Source organism: Aquarana catesbeiana, linkage group LG03, assembly GCF_042186555.1.
Source record: "Aquarana catesbeiana isolate 2022-GZ linkage group LG03, ASM4218655v1, whole genome shotgun sequence".
Classification (NCBI taxonomy): Eukaryota; Metazoa; Chordata; class Amphibia; order Anura; family Ranidae; genus Aquarana; species Aquarana catesbeiana.
Window position 1 is genome coordinate 271,411,581 of NC_133326.1, and position 22,942 is coordinate 271,434,522.

General features: G+C 40.8%; 1 protein-coding gene across 1 annotated transcript in view; it reads right to left on the reverse strand.

Annotated features, from left to right (window-relative positions):
* Positions 1-22,942, reverse strand: part of FRS2 (fibroblast growth factor receptor substrate 2) — a 75,081-nt gene that overhangs the window by 11,485 nt on the left and 40,654 nt on the right. The window contains exons 2-4 of the mRNA XM_073620061.1: positions 7,666-7,766; positions 6,892-6,983; positions 3,756-3,942 (exon numbers count right to left, since the gene is read on the reverse strand). Of these exons, the coding sequence (XP_073476162.1) occupies positions 3,756-3,942; positions 6,892-6,957 (253 nt within the window). The 5' untranslated portion in view covers positions 6,958-6,983; positions 7,666-7,766. The remainder of the gene's footprint in view (positions 1-3,755; positions 3,943-6,891; positions 6,984-7,665; positions 7,767-22,942) is intronic.

The window sequence follows — 22,942 nt, forward strand, 5'->3', positions numbered from 1 at the left end:
CTGTGATAGACGCAAAAGGTTCTACAAAGTATTGACTTTAGGGGGTGAATAGTTATGCACATTGACTTTTTCTGTTATTTTGTTTTATTTGTTGTTTGCTTCACAATTAAAAAAAAAAAAAATCTTCAAAGTTGTGGGCATGTTCTGAAAAAAAAAAAAAAAGGTGATGCAAATCCTCAAACAATCCATGTTAATTCCAAGTTGTGAGGCAACAAAACAATGCCAAGGGGGTGAATACTTTTGCAAGGCGCTGTGTGTGTGTGTGTGTGTGTGTGTGTATATATATATGTATGTATGTATGTATGTGTATATATATATATATATATATATATATATATATATATATATATATATATATATATATATATATATATATATATATATATATATATATATATATACACACACATACACACACAGGATATAAAAGTCTACACACCCCTGTTAAAATGTCGGGTTTCTGTGACGCAAACAAAATGAGACCACAATAAATAAATTTCAGAACTTTTTCCACCTATAATGTGTCCTATAAACTGTACAACTCAATTGAGAAACAAACTGAAATCTTTAAGGGGGGAGGAAACAAATAAACTAAAATAATGTGGCTGCATAAGGCAGACCCATTCATGGGTCGAATTTCGGAAGAATTTTCTTTCGAAAACCTTATCTAAGAATTTTCATTCGTATTTCGCACCATTAGTGGGCTGCAGCAACAGCCGATTTTTGTGCGGCAATCAAATTTGAGTAATCGGACATGTTGGAAATTTTTTGAAAAACGAACATTTTTCTAATCAATGATGGGAGATTCGTGTGAGAAATTGTAAATCGAAAAAAACGCGCATGTGCAAGAAAAGAAAATTCCCGAAAAGAAAAGATTCCCAGCCATGAAAATTCTTTTCTGTAGCATCATGAGGTGAAATTGAAGGCTTGGTTGGCCGAACTTCGAAATCAATGGTGGCACCATCGGATCACAAAACACAAATTTTCTGATTTTCAGAAGAAAATTCTTTTGAAATTCGACCATGTATGGCCAGCCTAAGTGTGCACACCCTCTTATAACTGGGGATGTAGCTGTGATTAGAATTAAGCAATCACATTCAAACTCATGTTAAATAGGAGGCAGTACACACCTGCCATCATTTAAAGTGCCTCTGATTAACCCCAAATAAAAGTTTAGCTGTTCTAGTAGGTCTTTCCTGACATTTTCTTAGTCACATCCTACAGCAAAAGCCATGGTCCGCAGACAGCTTCCAAAGCATCAGAGGAATCTCATTGTTAAAAGTTATCAGTCAGAAGAAGGGTGCAAAAAAATTTCCAAGGCACTAGATATACCATGGAACACAATGAAGACAGTCATCAAGTGGAGAAAAATATGGCACAACAGTGACATTACCAAGAACCGGATATCCCTCCAAAATTGATGAAAAGACGAGAAGAAAACTGGTCAGGGAGACTGCCAAAAGGCCTAGAGCAATATTAAAAAGGAGCTGCAGGAATATGACGGAACCCTTTTCTTACGAAGAAAAACATCCAAGCCTGGCAAAATTTTGCAAAAACACATCTGAAGTCTCCCAAAAGCATGTGGGAAAATGTGTTATGGTCTGATGAAACCAAGGTTGAAATTTTTGGCCATAATTCCTAAAGATATGTTTGACGCAAAAACATCACTACACATCACCAAAAGAACACCATACCCACAGTAAAGCATGGTGGTGGCAGCACCATGCTTTGGGGCTGTTTTTCTTCAGCTGGAACAAGGGCCTTAGTCAAGGTAGAGGGAATTATGAACAGTTCCAAATACCAGTCACTATTATCACAAAACCTTCAGACTTCTGCTAGAAAGCTGAACATGAAGAGGAACCTTATCTTTCAGCATGACAACGACCCAAAGCATATCTCCAAATCAACAAAGGAATGACTTCACCAGAAAAATAAAGTTTTGGAATGGCCCAGACCTGAATCCAATTTAAAATCTGTGGGGTGATCTGAAAAGGGCTGTGCACAGGAGATGCCCGCACAATCTTACAGATTTAGAATGTTTTTGCTCTGTAATAAAATCAAAAGGTGCTTCAAGAAAGTATTAGTTTAAGGGTGTGCACACTTATGCAACCATATTTTTAGTTTTACTTCCCGCCACCTAAACGATTTCAGTTTGTTGTTCAACTGAGTTGTACAGTTTATAGGTCACATTAAAGGTGGAAAAAGTTCTGAAATTATTTATCCGGCTCATTTTTTTACATCACAGAAACCTGACGTTTTAACAGGGGTGTGTAGACTTTTTAGATCCACTGTAATATATAAAACTCTTCATACATCTTCACAGATGCAGTGCTGCAATTTGTCCAAACCAAAGCTATATGCTGTTAGATTGCAACACCGAGATACTAGCCATTATGCTACAAAAAAAAAAAAATTCTTACCATTAAACACAACAGAATGGGGGAAAAAAAAACAAAAAAAAAAACACATTGCAATTCTAATTATGTTTATTGTCACATGTACATTTCACTAGAAATGTCAGCATTTAAGTCCCCCCCCCCAAAAAAAGCTAAAACAAGGGCATTTACTTACTATCGATTCAAGTCCCTGGAACTGCTGGGCTTTAGCAGTTATTGAAATTCTCATGTGATCACTAAATCACCGAAATTTCTTAAAAAGGTGAAACTTTCTCTTACACATACCATTCTTTTGTCTTTTAAATGATAGCGCCCAAGCTTTTCCCTCAACTTCTGTTGTGGTGCACGTCAATCACACACCCGTGTACCACTCTGTTCAAACTATATTTCTCAACTATCAATGCACTCAGAGATGGGCTGCTCCTGATGACATCTGATAAAATGCGTAAGGCGGAGCTTGAAGCGGCATTACGTCATTTCTGTTTTCGGAGATCCTTGTCCGTGGAACACAAGGCGTCCTGGCCAATTTTATTGTACTGGCCCCGTAGCACTTTTGTAAGTGATTTTTAACATTTATTTTAATAAATACACATTTATGGATTTACACTATGAAATGCCTTTCTGCCCATCCATCCCTATATGAGTGTACCCAATTACCAGACCTGACGAGGAGGAGACACTGGATAAGGATCAGAAGCAGCTTTAGTGTGGTGCCTTGTACACCTGCAGGGGTTCAGATTTCTGGTGAGTGCGGATCTGAGGGGGGAGCATGCGTGGAGTTCACCCAACTTTCACCAGTGATTTACACTGCACCATTTGCCCAGGCACAAGTCACTTTGGATTAGGATCACCTATATGGATTCATGAACTGTGTTTTTTGTTATATTGATTTCCGTTTTAATATATATCGATATTTTTGCACATCAAGCACTTTATTCATAAGTTTCATACAGTATATTGTGGAATACAAATTTTCACATGAAATCATGGACTCTTTTTTTAATATCTTTTGTGATAAATTTTTATGGAATTTTTTTATGATATTGGCTTTACATATGTGTTTGCGCATTTAAGCACAATTCATTACTGTGCACCTCAGAGTTGCACGCACTAGATTTTTATATGCACATATGATTTAAAGAGACAGTAAACAAAAAATTGTGTACATTAGAAGGGACACAGGTAACAACCAATAAAAGGCAAGGTATATGATTTTTTTTTTCTTGGCTTTAGTGTCACTTTAAATGTTTTCATATGGAAAACGCTAGGTGCTTTATTGTAGCAGAAAGAGTATATGCCACTACTTCTATTATGTTCTTCCTGACATATAATAATAAAAAAAAAAGTCTATAAACTCACCTTGTCCAGTCTGGCACCGACGCCCACTTTCAAAAGAGAAAAGGTTTGAATCATATCCATAGCGGCGTAAGCAGAGGTAAGGCCATTTGACTGAGTCGCGCTTGCGTGTATACAGGATGAGTTCATTTTCTGTCAGCTCCATCACGCCAGAGCCCAACTCATTACCATCATCATCCACATTAATAACCTTTCAGAAATACAGGAAGAAAAAACAACAAAAAAAAAAAAAACACATCCATCACAAAACTGTAAAAGTTTGCAGTGAAACTCCACTTTGTTGAACAAGTTCTCTGAAGCATACATTAACATTCTAAAATCAGGATCCACATTCAAGTTAACCTTCAAACTGAATTCTAGTTCCCATAGCAAGTTGCTGCCCTGCTGGTTAGTAACCTCAGAGGGTCTCTCGCTCGACATGGGTGCCATTCAGAAAACATTCCTTAATAAATACAAGGCGTTGTCTTAATGGATCAAGTGGAGATCATACATCACCAACCCACCTCGTCCAAGCAGAGAATAATTTGCATTCATTGAAAAAAAAGGTAAAGTTCGCTAAACTGTGCCCATATCAAGCAGGTGAACTCCTGAGGTTACTTTGTAGGAGGGCAGCCTTCCGGGCATTGGACCTGGAAGACAGCTAAAATTAGTTTAGTAGCAGTGGCTACTATAGAGATTCTCTTCCACAGGGATCGGTCAGGTATTGAATATGCAATGTAATTACGCACCAAAAAAAAAAAAATATGGAATTAACATTTAACCTAATTTATCCATTTTCAATGTAGCTAAAATACAGGACACCTCAACAAGGTCACCAAGTGTACTCCCTGAAGTCTGTGTGGGTAACTTCCTCTCTCTATGCTTCTTGTTCACACAAGTTTCCAAAGTAGGTTTGGTCATAAGTCGTGGCTGGGAGAAACTTCATGGTACAGGCAATTTTGTTTTATTCGCATGACCTTTGCTTGATTGGCTTATTTTATTGAGCCACTTACACCAGACCATCTCTAAGCAGGTGGCACAACATTGTGTCCAAGTATTATAGCATGCAAAGCCAGCTAATAGTTAGGCCCACTAAAGGCTTCAGATGTAAAGCAATTTGCTGCCAAAATGAGTCCCCGTTTACTAGAAATATATATATGTGCTTTTACAAAACGTCTTTAATAAAATATAAGAATTTAAAAGTGCTCTAACTTACAAAGTTGCTACAGACACTGTTTAGCTTTTAATATACAATTTTAAAATTAACCACCTGTCTAACATCATACTTTTTAAAATGGCAGTAGGGTGGATGTGGTATTCTGGAGTGCCTGTGATCACAGGGTCAGAAGCAAAATGCACAGACACAGTGCAGCTTTGTGGGTTGTGGTCATTGTGACGCCCATTACAGTAATTACAGTTTATAAGTGAGAGCACCCCCCCCCTTCCTCTCACAACGGAGGAAGGAAAATTTCATGAATAAAGGGATCTTAGGGAGGTAGGTAGACACAGATTCAAGGAATGGGAGATTGGAGCGGGTTAAATGCATTTTGTTGTGCGATTTTTTTTGTAAACCCCTTTACATCTCTTCCTCTTTTGCACATCTCATCTTCAGTCTCTGTAGTGCCTGTATATTAACATCTTCACCTCCCTTTAAAAGTGCACATTAACCTCCTCATCTGCATCCTCCCATTGTATGCGACCTGTACATTAATCCCTTTGTCTCTTCACTCTGTGAAAGACTTGAACATTAAAGTGAAATTAGTTTCAATGAAAATTTGCCCTTGGTTAGTATGTATGAGAACTAAAACCTTTATATTATGCATTATTGTAATCGTCGATTGTTTGATTAGAAACAATAGTCTAATCTAGACAATCAGCAAACCTCCTGAGCTTTACTGACAACAGCGTGCCTGTGTAGATGAACGTAGCTGCTCACAGGCACTTCAAGGAACCGTTGTCGGTGGCTGTGTAGGCATCACAGCACAGCTCTGATGTGTCCTGTCCCCACACATGTCCCGTTTCCAGCTGGTCTTAGCATCATCTGTAATGCCCTATGTTTTTTCATGAATGAGGATGCATAACATGCTCATTAAAAGCAGGTTTGACACGTATGTATTGTCGCCATGACGCATACCATATTTGATGGATTAAAATGGTTGTAAACTGCTGGGTGCCTTTTTTTTTTTCAGACCTGCAAGGTAAAGCCATAATGTGCTAGTATGCATCGCATACTAGCACAGAATGTGAAACTTTCCTGAAAATGAAGCACTCCAGCAATGTGCTGTCATCGCTGGAGGCTGCTTCCATCTTTACCAGTCTTCCTTCCGGATGCGCGGACTCCGGCAGTGTGACTGGCCGTAGCTGTCATTTACGACACAGGATTCTGAAGGAACAGCCCGGGTGGCTGTTCCTTCAAGGGGAAGCAAACTTCCATCTTTTGCCTATAGGTAAGCCTATAATAAGGCTTACCAATAGGTAGTGTAAATATCTCCTAAATGTGCACTGTTTAGTGCGCGGGAGGGCTTCGTTTTAAGGTAACAATCTGCTAGTATGAGATGCATACTAGCACATTAAGCATTTACCTTGCAGGTTACCAAAAAAAAAAAAACATAGCACATGCATCCATGACGTCGGCTGCATATATAGTAAATATCTCCTAAAGTGTGCACTTTTAAGAGATATTTACAGTACCTAAAGGTAAGCCTTATTATAGGCTTACCTAAAAGGTACAAGGCAAAGATAAACGTTTACAACCAGCCCTCCTCCTGCGTCACCCAACACCTATGTGTATGTGAAACGGTCCCAGAAGACAATTGAGGAACCATCACATCTGGAAGTGTTAATCTCAATGGTTGCCTGCAGTGTCCACTGGTTCAAATTGGTGACCTCCACACCTTTGCAAGACACAGTAATGACATAGAGATCAGCAGCAGGAACCAGTGAAAGCTGAACGGTACCCTGGAGATCAAAACTCCCAAAAGTTTCACTTTCCCAGCAGATTTTGGGGGACCATTTCTCATGAACATAGGGACATCGGCAGCGCAAGAAGGAAAAAAAAAAACATTTACGTTCTTCTTTTACAAGCTAAGCTTTGCTGAAAAAGTTTACTATAGTGACAGGGTCACTTTAAGCCTTAACAGGTGAAAAAGTTAAAACTTACCTTGAACCTATTTTGCTGGTTATCTACAAAAGCTTCTTTATCTGGACAGCTACAACAGCTACCCATTGCTTCTTTAGAAGACCATGTGATCACTAGAAACATAATATTTAACAGCAGTGTTAGGAGATGGTACACAAGGTCAATGTGTCTCCAGAAACTACAACAAAATATCTGTGCACATGAAATATTTATAATCACAGTATCACAATTACAAAATTTAAGACAAAAGTTTTGACCTTGCAAGCGCTTGGCAGTTTAACCACTTGCAACCCACCCTACAGCCAATATACAGCTCCAATGCAGCTCACAGCCACGCCAGTGCAGCCTCCTCAGAATCCTGATCACAAACACTAGAGCAGCCACCTTGGGGTATTGGCTTTCCAAAATGGGGCAGCAGAATGTGTTTAAGTGCAAGTATGCCAGTGCTGTGTGCAAGAACCGACTTTAAAAGTTCAGCTGCAGTGCACAAAAATGAACGAAAGGTTGCACTGTGGCATTTCAAAAAATTAAAAAAGAAAAAAGTAAACAATGCTCTGCACTTTAAAAGTGCAAGTCACCACTGGCTCAAACTGACATTTCCTGCATTGTAAATGACGGCGTTTTATCACGCAGGCTGTGTGAACTGTCTCTAAAGCCAGACTTACTATTTACACAGGAACAGCTTTACATTTACTAAACGATGTACAACAATTATTTCTCCCCAGCATGTTTTACTAATAGTGCACCTAGACACTTAGATTTTAGACACAGGAAATCACAGCAATGAGAACTTACGTAGATCTGGCCATTAATCTCCATATCCTCTGCTGCAGCATTAGGGCGTCAGTCACGTACCATGATAGCATACCGTACCAAATTCTTAAATAGCCTCCAACCTTTACAGAGAGAAAGGAAAATTATTAGTAACTTCTTACTGGCAACAATGATTTATATTTAGGCACTACACTCACATATTCCACGTAATCTACGCAGGTCACTTACCCAGAATTTCACATCCTACACTCAAATTTCCAAGGTCTTTTGTTCTTGTAATATTTGCAAAATAAATCTTTCTGAATCATTTGACAGAACTTTTTTTTAACCTAGGTATCTTTCTACTATCAGCCATTAGGCAGGTTTTAAACACCCAACGAAAATAGAGTAATTAAAACTATCTGAAAGAGTCATCATAAATGGTAAGGAACAATTGATCAGTCTTAAATGAATGTAACATAAGCATCCCATAAGAATGCATTTACCTGAGAAAATGTTCATCCACCTACACATAAGCAAACACTCCCTGGGACACAGCCTGGAGACATACAGGCAGTTCAAGAAAATTCACACTGCTTAAAGTGAACTTCCACTTTTCAGCCAAATAGGGATAACAACTACTTTAAAGCTACAGGTTCCTATTCACATAGAATCAATGTCATTTTTTTTAATTGCCGCTTACCTCCTCACTTGCAAAAAAGAAAAAAAAAAAAAAAAAAAGGAAGGACTTTGCTCTCCTCTTATGTTTACCACAATGCATCCTGTCTGTAATGTGCTGGCAGATCTTCACCATCAGTTGCACACTGAAACCGGATGAAACATTCATGCTATTTCTCCAGTAATAAAGAACAGCCAACACATATCTGTACAGCATGTGGGGGGGGGGGGGGGGGGGATTACTAAAACTGGAGAAGACAGAATCTGCAGTGCAGAAGTTGTGCATAATAACCAATCAGCTTTCAACTTCAGCTTGTTCAGTAAAGGTCATCATATATTATCCCTATGCTGAGAGAAAAAGGGTCAAATGAGTTAATTCCAGTGATGGGCACAGATGAACTCGTGGCTGCAGGCCTCATTGGAAAAAGCTGAGACTTACAGTTCAGTATAAACCATTTTCTGATACTTTCTGGACACTGGAACTGTTGTGACTTGTAGTTCCAAATAGTCTGTACTGCTTTCTAGACACCATCTCCTTTTTCTCCCCACTATGTACACCCTTTTCAGTAGGAGCCCTTTGCTGCCAGAACCTGGTGTGTTACCAGAGTCCTCCACAGATTGCCCTGACCGCCCTCTCTGCTGTGTGCCTAGAGTCTCCCCACAGATTGCTCTCCCTCCCCTCTGCACAGTGTACCCAGAGTTCCACAAGTCCTCTCTGAATTGTGCCCAGAGTCCTTCACAGAGTACCCTTCCTGGATCCTGTCCCCCAATACCAAGACCACCACACCCTCTACTCAAAACAGTCAGACTTCAGCAGCGTTGAGTCTCTGAACCATTCCACCCCTTATTTCTCCTTGCTGGGCCATATTGCTACCCTGTGGACTAGTTCCCTTACTGTGCCATATTACCGCCCTGTGGACTTTTTCTCCTTTCTGTGCCATATAGCTACCCTGAGGATTATTCCCCCCCTTGCTGTGCCCTATTGCCACCTTGAAGATTACCTCTCCTTTCTTGTAGTCCCAAGTTCCTCAATAAATGCCAGCATGTTGGGTTCTGTGTGATCTGCCTTCAGGTGCTCTCTCAGTTCACCACAGTTTTTATTCATGGGGAAATAGTGTGAATGCTTTGTCGGTTTTGATTGATTTAGAGCTGCTAATTGATGTTGGTGGCTGCTAATGGAGTCAGGCATGTCACACGTTTATTTGATTTGGATGTGCATACTGTCTATCCTAAAGCTGGCCATAGATGGATCAAATCTCTGTCAATTCAGCAGGGACTGGCCATCGATCGACTTCAGAACAACCAGCATGTCGGATTTTTTGCACGTGATCACTACCGGTGGTTATAGCAGCCAGCAGGAAGGCTCCCCGCCAGCAGAACACAAAAGTGCTGTGTTAGGGATTCCCCATCAACACTGTGTTGATGGGGGGAATCAAGCAATTTTTAATCTATGGGCTTAACAAAGGTTTAAAGATATCAAGGGTAGTACATTGATGCACAAAAAACAAAAAAAAAAAAAAAAAAACCACACAACCCTTTCCTTAGTCTTTCACCCAATTACACACTGCAAGCTATTCTAAACAATTGAAGCTGCATTTAAAGTCCTATGTATAAACCTGCTCCAAACCACTAACTAGAAAGGTAAGACATATAATATATATATATTTTTTTTATCAAAGTGACAGCATAAGTGGAAAGAAATACACTTTCAAATGGATATTACACTGCAAATTTAAGTGAACACAATAGCAAATTACAACCTAACAACTCAAAGTGGTTGCGTGTCCCTGTGTTCATGTAACATCCAATGAAGTGATTTAAAATACAGAATGTGATTAAGTTATTCGTGCCATGGACTCTGCACACCAAAATACGTCAATGAAGGGTGAGGCTAGAAAACACACTTTGTATAGGGATTGCAGCTTATATGCACCTTTGTACGATAAGCAAAAAAAAAAAAAAACTGAATGATGAGCCTGCCACACCCAAAATTAAAGCAATTTGCTCTCATTCACACTGAACACGGCTTTGAAATTGTACAAGCTCATATGAACTCGGATGATTTTAAAGCTGCATTTCAGTCCGACATTGGGGCGACTTGAAAGACATCTGTGCAAGCTCATGCACAGATGTCTATTGAAATCGTCCCGAAGTCTCCAAAAGTAGCACAGGAACTACTTTTGGAAATCTTTGCAGCGCCGCAAAGTTGGCGTCGCACCGATTGGGACACTACTATTGCTGGCAATAAGCTCCGACCTGACCTGTCAAATCACGCCGATGTGAACAGGTCTTACAGAAGTTTTAAAACATGAATCAGTGATAACCTGGTTGAATGCTGCCTGTCATATTCAGTACTGGTCATACTCCGTACTAGTGTCCTGAAAGAAGCTGCCAGAAAAGAGAATATTTTCTCATTTGTTACACCAACCAAGGAAAACAATTTCGAGACGCATACAAAAGCACAGTCTACTGTCGCTGTATAAACATTTTTTTTATTTATCCAAGCACTGCTATAGGGTACTCAGGCTGGACTTCATAAATGTCTGCCTTTGTTTGTCTCTATTTTATGGGGATGGGAAAATTTGTTGTTTACAGTAAAACAACCCTTCCAAGTCCACTACAAAAATTATCAATACACTGCATTTCTCGCAATATCAACAGGTATTTTCTGTGCTTGCTGAAAATGTTCTTAGCCTGAAAAAAAAAAAAAAAATGCAGCCACATCCAAGGACTAGTAACCTGCTATACATCAGACACAGCGGGAGCCAATCTGCAGGTCTGGCAGGCCAACATGGCCACCGGCAACCCACAATCCATCGGAAGAGAGTAAGAACAGCGGTCTGCCTATGTAAACAAGGCAGACACTAGTTCTGTCAGACAGGGAGAGAGATCTTGTGTTCCTCCTAATCAGGAGCACAGATGTCTCTCTTAATGCAGTCAGTCCATCCTCCACACAGTAAGAAAGCACACCCAGGAAACACACTTAAGCCTTTGATTGCCCCTGATGTTAACCCCTTCCCTGCCAGTGTCCTTTATACAGGGACAGTGCTTTTTTTTTAGCACTGATCAATGTATTGGTGTCCCTGGTCCCCAAAAAGTGCCACATTTGGGGGGGGGGGGGGGGACAAAAATTTTGTTTGGGAACAACTTCAGCTAAAGTAATGCAGTGCCGTATCACAAAAAAATGACCTGGTCATTAACCACTGGGCACTTAAACCTCCTTCCTAACTAGACCAATTTTCAGCTTTCGGTGCTCTCACACTTTGAATGACAATTACTCAGTCATGCAACACTGTACGCATTTGAAATGTTTGTCCTTTTTTTCACACAAATAGAGCTTTTGGTGGTATTTAATCACCGCTGGGTTTTTTATTTTTTGCGCTATAAATCAAAAAAGACTGAAAATTCGGTAAAAAAAAAAAATTCTGTTTCTGTTAAAATTTATTGCAGAGTATCGGCGAGTATTACATAGTATTGCAGAGTATTGGCACTGAGCAGCGCTGTGGGCTGGATCTGTAGTGCCCACAGCGCTACAAAAGATCTCTCCCTCTCACACTGTACTGATCGTTACAGAGAGGGGAGGGAGGAACCGGCATCATGAGATGACGCCGGTTTGTTTACAAGTGATACTTCGTCATTTGACGGAGCGACCACGTGGTAAACGGCCACCATCAGCGGCCATTTACTGTGATCCGTGATGCCCGGACCAGGCGGTAACAGATGTTCCCGGGTGCGCGCCCCAGGGGGCGCGATTCCGTGAGGACGTCCATGGATGCCCACCCTGAATAAGCCGACTGCGCTGTAGCCGTCTTTGGGCTATGGCCCGGTCATCATGTGGTTAAGGGAGTAAAACCTTCATACTCAGAGCTGCACAATTAATCGTTAAATCGTGATCTCGATTCAACCTCCCTGACGATCTCTATTGCAGAGTTTGCCGATTCTTTCATAAAAGTGGAGAGACTTATCTGCTCACTCAGCTGTCAAAAGAAAACATCCAGTCTGCCAAGTTTTTTAACACAAAACATTGTAACTAACTCTTCCTTCTTAGATCAAAGGGATAAACGTCTGTGTGAAGAAAAAAAATCCAGGCAGTCTGCCAAGTTTTTAAACAACTGTAAATGCAGGAAGTTTAACCACTTGAAGTCTAAATCTTTTTCTGACACTTAAAGTGGAGTTCCACCCACTTTTACAACTCTTCAGTATCCCTCACTAAACTGTGCACTGCAAACGAATTGGATATTTAAAAAAAAAATTTCTCAGCACCTATTGTAAATCTGCTGTATTTATTTTTTACTTCTTCCTCCCTAGCCGTGGCTCATCGCATCATTTCCTGTTTGCAATGCCTTCTGGGAAGGGGCGGCAACTTCCTCTGACACTGCTGTTGCTATGGAAACCTGACCTGAAACCTATTACACTGCTTGTGCTGCACTGAGCATGTGCGAGATCTGCAAGGATGAGATCCAGGAAGAAATACAGTCTGGCTTCAGATGCCCACACTTAAGATGGCTACGGCCTGCTGTAAGTTTATAAAATAACAAACTACTGCTAGAAACGAACAAAACAGACCTTAGTTTACAGACTAACTTTACTAGAATACATTAAGCTTGTGTATTATATGGGCATTTTATTTAAAAAGTATAATTTTGGCCGGAACACCACTTTAAGTTAAAATCAATATTTTTTGCTAGAAAATTACTTGTAACCCCCAAACATTATATATATTTTAGCAGAGACCCACTGTAGTTGCCCAGCGGTCTTTCAAATGCAATTTTTTGGGAAAAAATACACTTAAATGAAAAAAAAAAAAAAAAATAAAGAAAACCGAAAACAGTAAAAGTTAGCCCAATTTTTTTTGCCTTAAATGTGAAAGATGTTGTTACGCCGCGAGAATCGTGATCTATCTTCTAAGCAAAAAAATTGTGATTCTCATTTTAGCCAGAATCCAGCAGCTCTAATACTCATACTCCATGACGCTGCAACTGTATCCTGCCGGCTTTAAGCCTGAGAACTGAGTGATCACATGATTGCTGATCGGTCAGCTCTGAGCAGATAGCAGTGACCGTCAGTCCCCTCCAACACAGTAAACACAGCGCAGGCTCAATCTGATAACTACATTCCCCCGCTGTTTGCATAGCGTTGGATAATGGCTCCACGATCTGCACAAGCGCTGTATTGAAGTCACGCCAGCTGATCAACATATCAGCTGGAGTGGCGTTTGCTACTGCGCATGCGCAGACCCATCCAGGGCATTTTTCATTGGGAGGCATTCCTCGATAGAACACCGGCAACACTCCACAGAAATGATCTAAAACTCGCCAACTTACTTTTACAGATCAGGATGTCACACCACTCCCACAATCTCAATCTTTCCAAAACCAAGCTCATAATATTTCCTAACCCCTTTCATCAACTCATCCCTTCACAGTTATGTTTTGTATTACTTGTTCTTCCCTTTTAGATAGGAGGCTTTGATCATAAGCATACAAACACTAAAATGTGCTGCAATTGTACGGTCTTATTTTTTTTCTTCTTTTAAAACACTGCGCAAACTGTTGGTGCTATATAAAATCGAGAATAACTAGAATTCACAGCGATTTCCCTCTCTATTCCATCTTCGATCAAACTATCAAGCAGGGTACTCCAATTCCTCTCATACTGAATTGATTGTAACTGTACAGTCTGCCTTCATTTTTAAAAGGACTGTGCAAAATGTTGGTGCTATATAAATCCTGTATAATATTTTCACTGGAACAGAGTCAGACGAATTCTTCCCAACAGAAACAGAGCCAAAAGAATTTAAAAAAATAAACACCACTTTTTCTTTCAAATTGTACTTTATACAATGTTCCAGTAGGTGCAGCATAATGTGATGCTCAAACAATGTTGTGCGTCACATCACTGTGATGGAAGGTCTCACTATTCATGACAGGACATATAGGAGGCTGGCCAGAGCAGACATCCGATAATTACTATGGGTGTTTTATAAAAACACTTTTTTGGCCTCCTAGATATTTTATAGGCAATGCGTTACTTGGAGACAAGTACCAATTGGCCATCTTTTCTTTTCCTCTGAATACAACCCCAATTCCAAAAAAGTTGGGACACGGTGTAAAATCTACATAAGAGCAGAATGCAAGGATTTGCAAATCTCAAAATCCCATATTTTATTCACAATAGAAAAAATATGTTTGACCTCTTTGGCGTCTCGGCAAGTGGGCTTTAATGTGCTTAATGCGGCCTAAATGTAAACATTTCCGTGCTGGGAGTGCGTGCCTTGCACAGCTGCCGGCGGGGATCGGAAAGCTCCCAATGTATACTTATGATCAAGAGTTTTTTAATCATGTGACCACTGTGACAGCCAATTACAGCGGTCACATGACCAGAATGCCCGCCCCCACCTTACAGCATGTAGAAGCTCTTAAAGGGTCGGGAGGCAGTTATCACTGTCTGAACACAGTTTGCCGTGCCATACAAAAATGCAAGGTCTATTATGCAAAGAAAAAGCCATATCTGAACATGATCCAGAAATGCCACAGTCTTCTCTGGGTGAAAGCCCATTTAAAATGGTCTGTAACAAAGTGGAAAACAGTTCTGTGGAAAGATGAACTGATATTTGACATTCTTTTTGGCAACCATGGGCACTGCGCCCTCTGGATTAAAGAGAAGAGGGGCCTTCTGGCTTGTTATCAGTACTCAGTTCAAAAGCCCAATGATGGCATGGGGGTGCATTAGTGAGTATGACCTGGCCAGATTGCCCATCTGGAAAGGGACCATATCAATGCTAAAAAAAATATATCCAGTTTTTGGAGCAGCATATGCTCCCATCCAGATGTCTTTTTTTTTTTTTTAGGGAAGGCCTTGTATATTTCAGCAGGACAATGCTAAACTACATACTGCATCTATGACAAAAGCATGGCTTCGTAGTAGTAGAATCAGAGTGCTTAACTGGCCTGCTTGCAGTGCAGACCTTTGACCATTTGAAAATATTTTGTGTATCTAGAAAAGAAATATACAACAAAGGCGGCTTGGGACTTTTGAGCAGTTAAAAACCTATATCAGGCAAGAATGGGACAACATTCTTCTCCCAAAACTCCAGCAATTGGTTTCCTCCATTCCCAGACGTTTACAGAGTGTTAAATGCAGAGGGGATGCTACACTGTGGTAAACATGGCCCTGTCCCATCTTTGAGATGTGTTGGTGCCATATTTTTCAAAATGACTTTTTTTAAATGATGCATTTTGTCAGAATAAGCATTTTATATACGTTTTCTATTGTGAATAAAATATGGGTTTATGAGATTTGCAGATCATTGCATTCTATTGTTATGTAGATTTTACACAGCGTTCCAATACTTTTGGAATTAGGGTTGTACATTTTAATGGCTGTATCATTTTAATTGTAATCCAATATTTGTCAGTATAAAAAAGGTTTACAGTACATGTACACTGAACCTCTAGATCAGATCTCCAAACTATGTCCCGGGGGGCTGGATGTGGCCCTTTTCCTGCTTTTATCTGATTCTTGATGCATTATTCCTCCCACTGTCAGAAACAGTGGGGCATAGTTCCTGCCATTGCCACCGTTAATGGGGCACCATTCCTCTCACTGACCCCAATGATAAGGCACTATTCCTACCCCCTAAAATCATCATCGTTTACTCCTACAGACATGGGGGCATTTTCTACTCGCACAGGCCACAGTCCAGTCCCCGCAACAAATGAAAGACAGTAAAGTGGCCCTTTGTTTAGGAAGTTTGGAGACCCTTGCTCTAGATCAAAACTTACAATTAAATATTCATTCCCCTTTTCGCAAATCACTGTTTAAATACTCTTTTTACCTTTTATACAGGTTATCACGTGACAACAAAACTCCAAGTCCTCTCTGTAATTGGGAGGGCTGACAACAGGGATGAACTGAATAGAGCAGTGACATCATCCACCAGCGTTTACTACTCTATCCGTTGTTGAGGGGGAAGAGTGTGTCCTCTCACCAGCTGCAGCAGGCACGCCTGAGGGGGGAAGAGGACCCGAAGCATTGCAGCCACATGATTGCATGTATAAAACACATTTCTGATAAAGGGCATGCAGGGTCATAAGATGAAAAAAAAAAGGGAGAGGGTGAATATATCAGTGTCATTCATAGCCTTTTCTTCTGCTTCAATTTCTGCAGAAAACAAAAAAAAAAAAAAAAAACAAAAACACAGTGTCAGCTCTTCTTTACAATCATCAGAGCAGGATGGTCAGGGATTGTGTGCATGTGTTATTTTTTTCAGTATACGGATGCTTAAAGCTCTAGTAATTTCTAGACAGATCAGAACTGTTATTCTGAAACATTTCAGAATGTTTATAGAGTTAAACATAATACAAATGCTAACTATATTAAAACAATTTTTAAAAAAAGGCATAAGATACATGTGCACAGTCCCTTGGAAAAAAACAAAAAACAAAAAAAACAAAAAAACAAAACTACTATCATCAACTCCAAATAGAGCACATTTCTTCTCTCCTCCATCTCCATATACTGAGAGCTCACCCAGCATTCTTCCCCTAACAGCACAAGTTTCCCTAGCAACCTTTTGTATACAATATGGACAGCAAGTCAGTTTAAGAGGTTCCTTGGCAACAGAAATTTCTGCTGTTTTTAAAGTGGGAAAGGTCTTTCTTTTTCATTCTCACACTACTTATATCAAACTTGAGGCAACATTAGTGCAGGGTGGTAAGAGGCAGACAGAGGAGTCACATCAAAGGCAGAAAGACCACTTTTATAATGGATGAAGTGACCAGCCTTCATCTAGAACAAGGAAAAAAAAAGGGAGCTTTTGGACTTAAGTAGAAGGGACTTAAGTATAAGGGTGGCTGGAGCTGCACCCAAAAAGTTTTTTTTACCTTAAATGCAGAGAGACTCAATTAACCACTTAAGCCCCGAACCATTTGGCTGGCCAAAAGACCAGAACACTTTTTGCGAATCAGCACTGCGTCGCTTTAACTGACAATTGCGCTGTCGTGCAACGTGGATCCCAAACAAAATTGACATCCTTTTTCCCCCCACAAATAGAGCTTTCTTTTGGCGATATTTGATCACCTCCGCAGTTTTTATTTTTTGCGTTCTAAACAAAAAAAAGAGTGACAATTTTGGAAAAAAAAAAAAAAAAACGCAATATATTTTCTTATATCCCCCAAAAATATATAATTTTTTTTTCCCCTCAGTTTAGGCCGATACGTATTCTTGTACATATTTTTGTTAAAAAAAAAAAAAGAAGAAGGATTGCAATGAGCGTTTGGTTTGCGCAAAAGTTATAGCGTCTACAAAATAGGGGATGGTTTTATGGCATTTTTATTCATTTTTTTTTTTTACTCGTAAAAGGCAGCGATTTTTATCGTGACTGCGACATTATAGCGGACAGATCAGACCCTTTTGGCGCTATTTTGGGACCATTCACATTTATACAGCGATCAGTGCGATTAAAAATGCATTGATTACTGTGTAAATGTGACTGGCGGTGAAGGGGTTAACCAGGAGGGGGTGCTGCAGGGGTTAAGTATGTCCTAGGGATGTGTTCTAACTGTGGTGGGGGATGGGCTACGTGTGACACGACACAGATCACCGCTCCCGCTTAAAGTGAGCTGTGGTCAGTGTCATTAGGCAGAATGGGGAAATGCTTGTTTACATCAGCATTTCCCCATTCTTCCTCTCTGTGAGACGATCGCGGGTATCAAGTCCGCGGGACTCGTGATCACACGAAGCTTGTGGCAGGGTCGTGTGCGCGCCACCACGGCAAATTTAAAGGGACTTACCTGTACTCCCATTTGCCTGTCCGTGCCATTCTGTCGACGTATATGTACATGTGGCGGTCGGCAAGTGGTTAAAGTAGTATTAAAGTCTCTTCCAGTTGTGTCAGTTGTGTTCAGCGATTGATGCTGAAATGTATCCAAAAAGGTATCTATATCATGGTAACTAGATTATTATACCTCGTTAGGAAGCCAATTGCCTGATTTTGGATGGCATCTAATGTACCTACCAAGGCCCAGTGCGTGACTTATGTTAATTCTATTCTACTTATAAAACTGGCTTATCGCCATCGTAATGCTGTCAAAAGGTTCAACCTCGTCTGGCAGAGCTGACTTGACAACCCGAGTCTCACTCCTCCACAGTTAGTGCTGGATAGATTGTTACGATTCTAAACCCACCAAGGAGTTTTAATGGTATTTACCTGAGCTCTGGGCTTTCCTTGTGTTTTCTATACCAGCGGAGATAATTTGACATTCTGTGAAGATGTCGATTAACAAGCTCTGGTGGTTTTGTTAGTTTTTGTTCTACGTTTCTGTACAAAACCCTATATACAGTATCTCACAAAAAAATGTTGTAAATATTTTATTATATCTTTTCTTGTGACAACACTGAAGAAATGACACTTTGCTACAATGTAAAGTAGTGAGTGTACAGCTTGTATAACAGTGTAAATTTGCTGTCCTCTCAAAATATCTCAACACACAGTCATTAATGTCTAAACCGCTGGCAACTAAGTGAAAATATCCAAATTGGGCCTAATTAGTCATTTTACCTCCCCGATGGCATGTGACTTGTTAATGTTACAAGGTCTCAGGTGTGAATGTGGAGCAGGTGTGTTAAATTTGGTGTTATCGCTCTTACTCTCTCATACTGGTCACTGGAAGTTCAACATGGCACCTCATGGCAAAGAACTCTGAGGATATGAAAAAAAAAAAAAAGAAGAAGAAGAGTTGCTGCTCTACATAAAGATGGTCTAAGCCAAAGATAGGCAACCCTGGCACTTCAGCTGTGCTGAAACTACAAATCCCTTCATCCTTCTCCTGTGGGTCATGCCTGTGGCAGACAGTCTTGCAATGCCTCTTGGGACTTGTAGTTCTACAACAGCTGGAGTGTCAGGGTTGCCTATCCCTGGTCTAGGCTTTAAGAAGATTGCCAAGACCCTGAAACTGAGCTGCAGCACGGTGGCCAAGACCATACAGCGGTTTAACAGAACAGGTTGCATTCAGAACAGGCCTCTCCATGGTCGACCAAAGAAGTTGAGTGCACGTGCTCAGCGTCATATCCAGAGGTTGTCTTTGGAACATAGACATATGAGTGCTGCCAGCATTGCTGCATGTGTTGAAGGGGCGGGAGGTCATCCTGTCAGTGCTCAGACCATATATCGCACACTGTATCAAATTGGTCTGCATGGCTGTTATCCCAGAAGGAAGCCTCTTCTAAAAGATGCACAAGAAAGCCCGCAAACGGTTTGCTGAAGACAAGCAGACCAAGGACATGGATTACTGAAACCATGTCCTGTGGTCTGATGAGACCAAGATAAACTTATTTGGTTCAGATGGTGTCAAGCGTGTGTGGCGGCAACCAGGTGAGGAGTACAAAGACAAGTGTGTCTTGCCTACAGTCAAGCATGGTGGTGGGGGTGTCATGGTCTGGGGCTGCATGAGTGCTACCGGCACTGGGGAGCTACAGTTAATAGAGGGAACCATGAATGGCAACATGTACTGTGACATACTGAAGCAGAGCATGATCCCCTCCCTTCGGAGACTAGACCGCAGGGCATTACTCCAACCCCAAACACACCTCCAAGATGAGCACTGCCTTGCTAAAGAAGCTGAGGGTAAAGGTGATGGATTGGCAAAGCATGTCTCCAGACCTAAACCCTATTGAGCATCTGTGGGGCATCCTCAAACAGAAGGTGGAGGTGCGCAAGGTCTCTAACAGCCATCAGCTCCGTGATGTTGTCATGGAGGAGTGGAAGAGGACTCCAGTGGTGACCTGTGAAGCTCTGGTGAACGCCACGTCCAAGAGGGTGATTAAATACCACCAAAAGCTATTTGTGTGAAAAAAAATTATAAAAATGTCATTTGGGTACAGTGTTACATGACCGCGCAATTCTCATTTAAAAGTTCGACAGCGCTGAAAGCTGAAAATTGGTCCGGGAAGGAGGGGGGTGAAAGTGCCCAGTATCGAAGTGGTTAAATACCAAACATGTCATACTTGCCTGCTCTGTGCAGTGGTTTTGCACAGAGCAGCTTGGATCCTCCTCTTCTTGGGTGCCCTGCCGGTGCTCCTGGCCTCTTCCTCTCCTCATTGGCTCACTGGCTGTGATTGACAACCAATGGCTCCCACTACTGCCTCGGCCAATGAGGAGTGAAAGTCCCCAGAGAGAGCGGAGGTTACTGAGCACATCGCCGTATCGAGATGGGGCTCAGGTGAGTATTAGTGGGAGTTGGAGGCCTGCTGCACAGAGAAGTTTTTTACCTTCATGCCTTGAGCTTGTAGAAACACCTCAATTATCTAATTCTAAGCAGTCCCTCCCTAGTTCCTTCAATACAAGTGATACAAATACATGGGATAAATGAGCAATGCAACTGAAGTTTTTTTCTAATTATGAATGCACTAGTAACGCCACAAAAAATAAAAACACAGAATAGGCTGGAAAGGCTGAAGACTTAGGCACTACATATGAATCTGGATTTAAATGATAAAATGGGGCATCACATTTCTATTAGTAAGGTTAGCTGCTCTAGTTCAAGACAGATTGAGAACCCAGTTCTAAGGGTGCCCAATCACAGTCCAGTCCAAGCATGATCCCCCACAACAGAGCTTCGGTATCGAGCAATACTCTTTAGCATACACCGATATTTGTTGGAAAATCTTGTCCAGTTGTGCTTGCCTTTTTTTATGCAGGAAAAGAAAGGAGTTGATAAAGCTGTGCCTGCACTGCAAATCCATGAGGCCAAACTGTGCAAATTATTGGGGTGGGCCCAACCAACTATCCCACTGCCACGGTTTTTGGTGAAATATCTGTGCATCCTAAAGTCCATGTATGGAAGTGCCAAGAACTGAATCAGACAAGCTTTAATATTATTGAGTAGTTGTCCGAGATCGGTTTTCAAATCTGCCTTCAAACATTAGGCGTAATCTAAGAAAAAAAAAAAATATCTTACTACAAACACACAAGTTTGCTTCAGGTTAGGGATACATGGATGACCAACTATTTATTATTCAGCAAAAGTTTTAACAATGTGTAGACAACTGCCTCAGTACATGCAATTTTCATTACGGAGTTAAATCTTCTAGCTTAAATTGTCAAATAAGCATATAACAACTTTGGTGCTTTTTGTGTATTTTAATTGACTATGTGATGCTTGTTTTAACACAACGTTTTAAAAACACATGCACATAAAAACAAGAACAATTTAGCTTTTTTGTACACTGGGTGCATTTTGATCCAAACAGCACGTTTGACCTTTTTCCTTTTTTAAAACAAAATATCTGGACAACATGCAATGGCTAAATCTAGAATCTACACTCGGGTAGATGTGAGCTATTTGTACCATATACAACACATTACTTTTATTCAGAGCACACTTTCATGGTGATCACACCAATTCATCAAATCAAACTTTGTTTTTGACCACCCAGTGCACAAAGACCAGACCACACAACTTGTGCATGAAGGAAAATCAACAGCTACAAAGCGCACAAGAAATGAAATGCAAACCATTCAGAAGCCATATGTTGCAAGCATAGCTGTATTTAAGCTGGCTACCCACTATAAGATCAGGCGAACGATCGTCCGGTTTTCCTCAATGTTTCACAGCAAGTCGAAACAGAGGATGGTACTAATTGTACGAAAATTCTCGTACGATAAAGGCTTTTTTTGTTTAATTTTGCTGTCGTTTATGGTTTCTGATCATGCAGTCTTTTGTATCCAATTTTTCTCATATGAAAACAGTACACATTACATGATATCGTTAGTTCAGTTCACGTACGAGAAAAATTTTTGGAGTTTGTTCCTTCGAAAATTTTCATTTGGAAAGTCTGAATCGGGTGTCGAAAGTTGTGTACACACTCAGAAAAAAAAAAAAAAAAAAAATAATCAAATAATCGGGCCATGTGGGGAATTTTTCTTCCGATGTTCTCATGGTGTACACCATCAGCAGGGATCAGCTCACACATTCCCTGTTAATCAGAGCAGAGTGGGTGGATGACACAACCATGTTTGCTCAGTTTCTGTAGAGATTCGCCCCCTTTATTTTTCCTGTTTACCGTGATCATTGAAAGTGTAAGTAAAAGAAAATCCCAAATTTTGGGTTGTCCCCAGAAAAGTAATAGAGGGGAAATCTTCCAATGGGGACACTAGTTCTGGTTACCCCAAGGCATTCCCTTAACCACTTGGCGACTGGGCCATAGTAAAATGACGTCCTCACTTTGGGGAGGGATATCTGAATGATGCCTGTAGCTTAATGCATCATTCAGATATTCTTTTCAGCAGGCGATTCTGTGCACGATAAGAACGATCATAGCGGCACTTCCGCCGCTTGATCGTTCTTATAGGCAACTGCCGCCATCTGGTGCTTCTCCGGGCTCTCCCGTGCCATCAGGGACCCGGAGAAAGAATCGCCCGCCGCCGGATGACGAGCATAGAGATTTCCGGTGACCAAATTGTCACCAGTCATCTCTATGACCTTCAGAGGCCCGGGCGCGACGTTATGACGTCACGTCCGGACCCCGCATTGTAAACAAAGCCGCGATCGCCAGCATGAGATCGGAGAATTTTTTTTTCTGATCTTATGCTTTACAGCCTGGAGGAGAGATGTGGGGGTCTTATTGACCCCGCATCTCT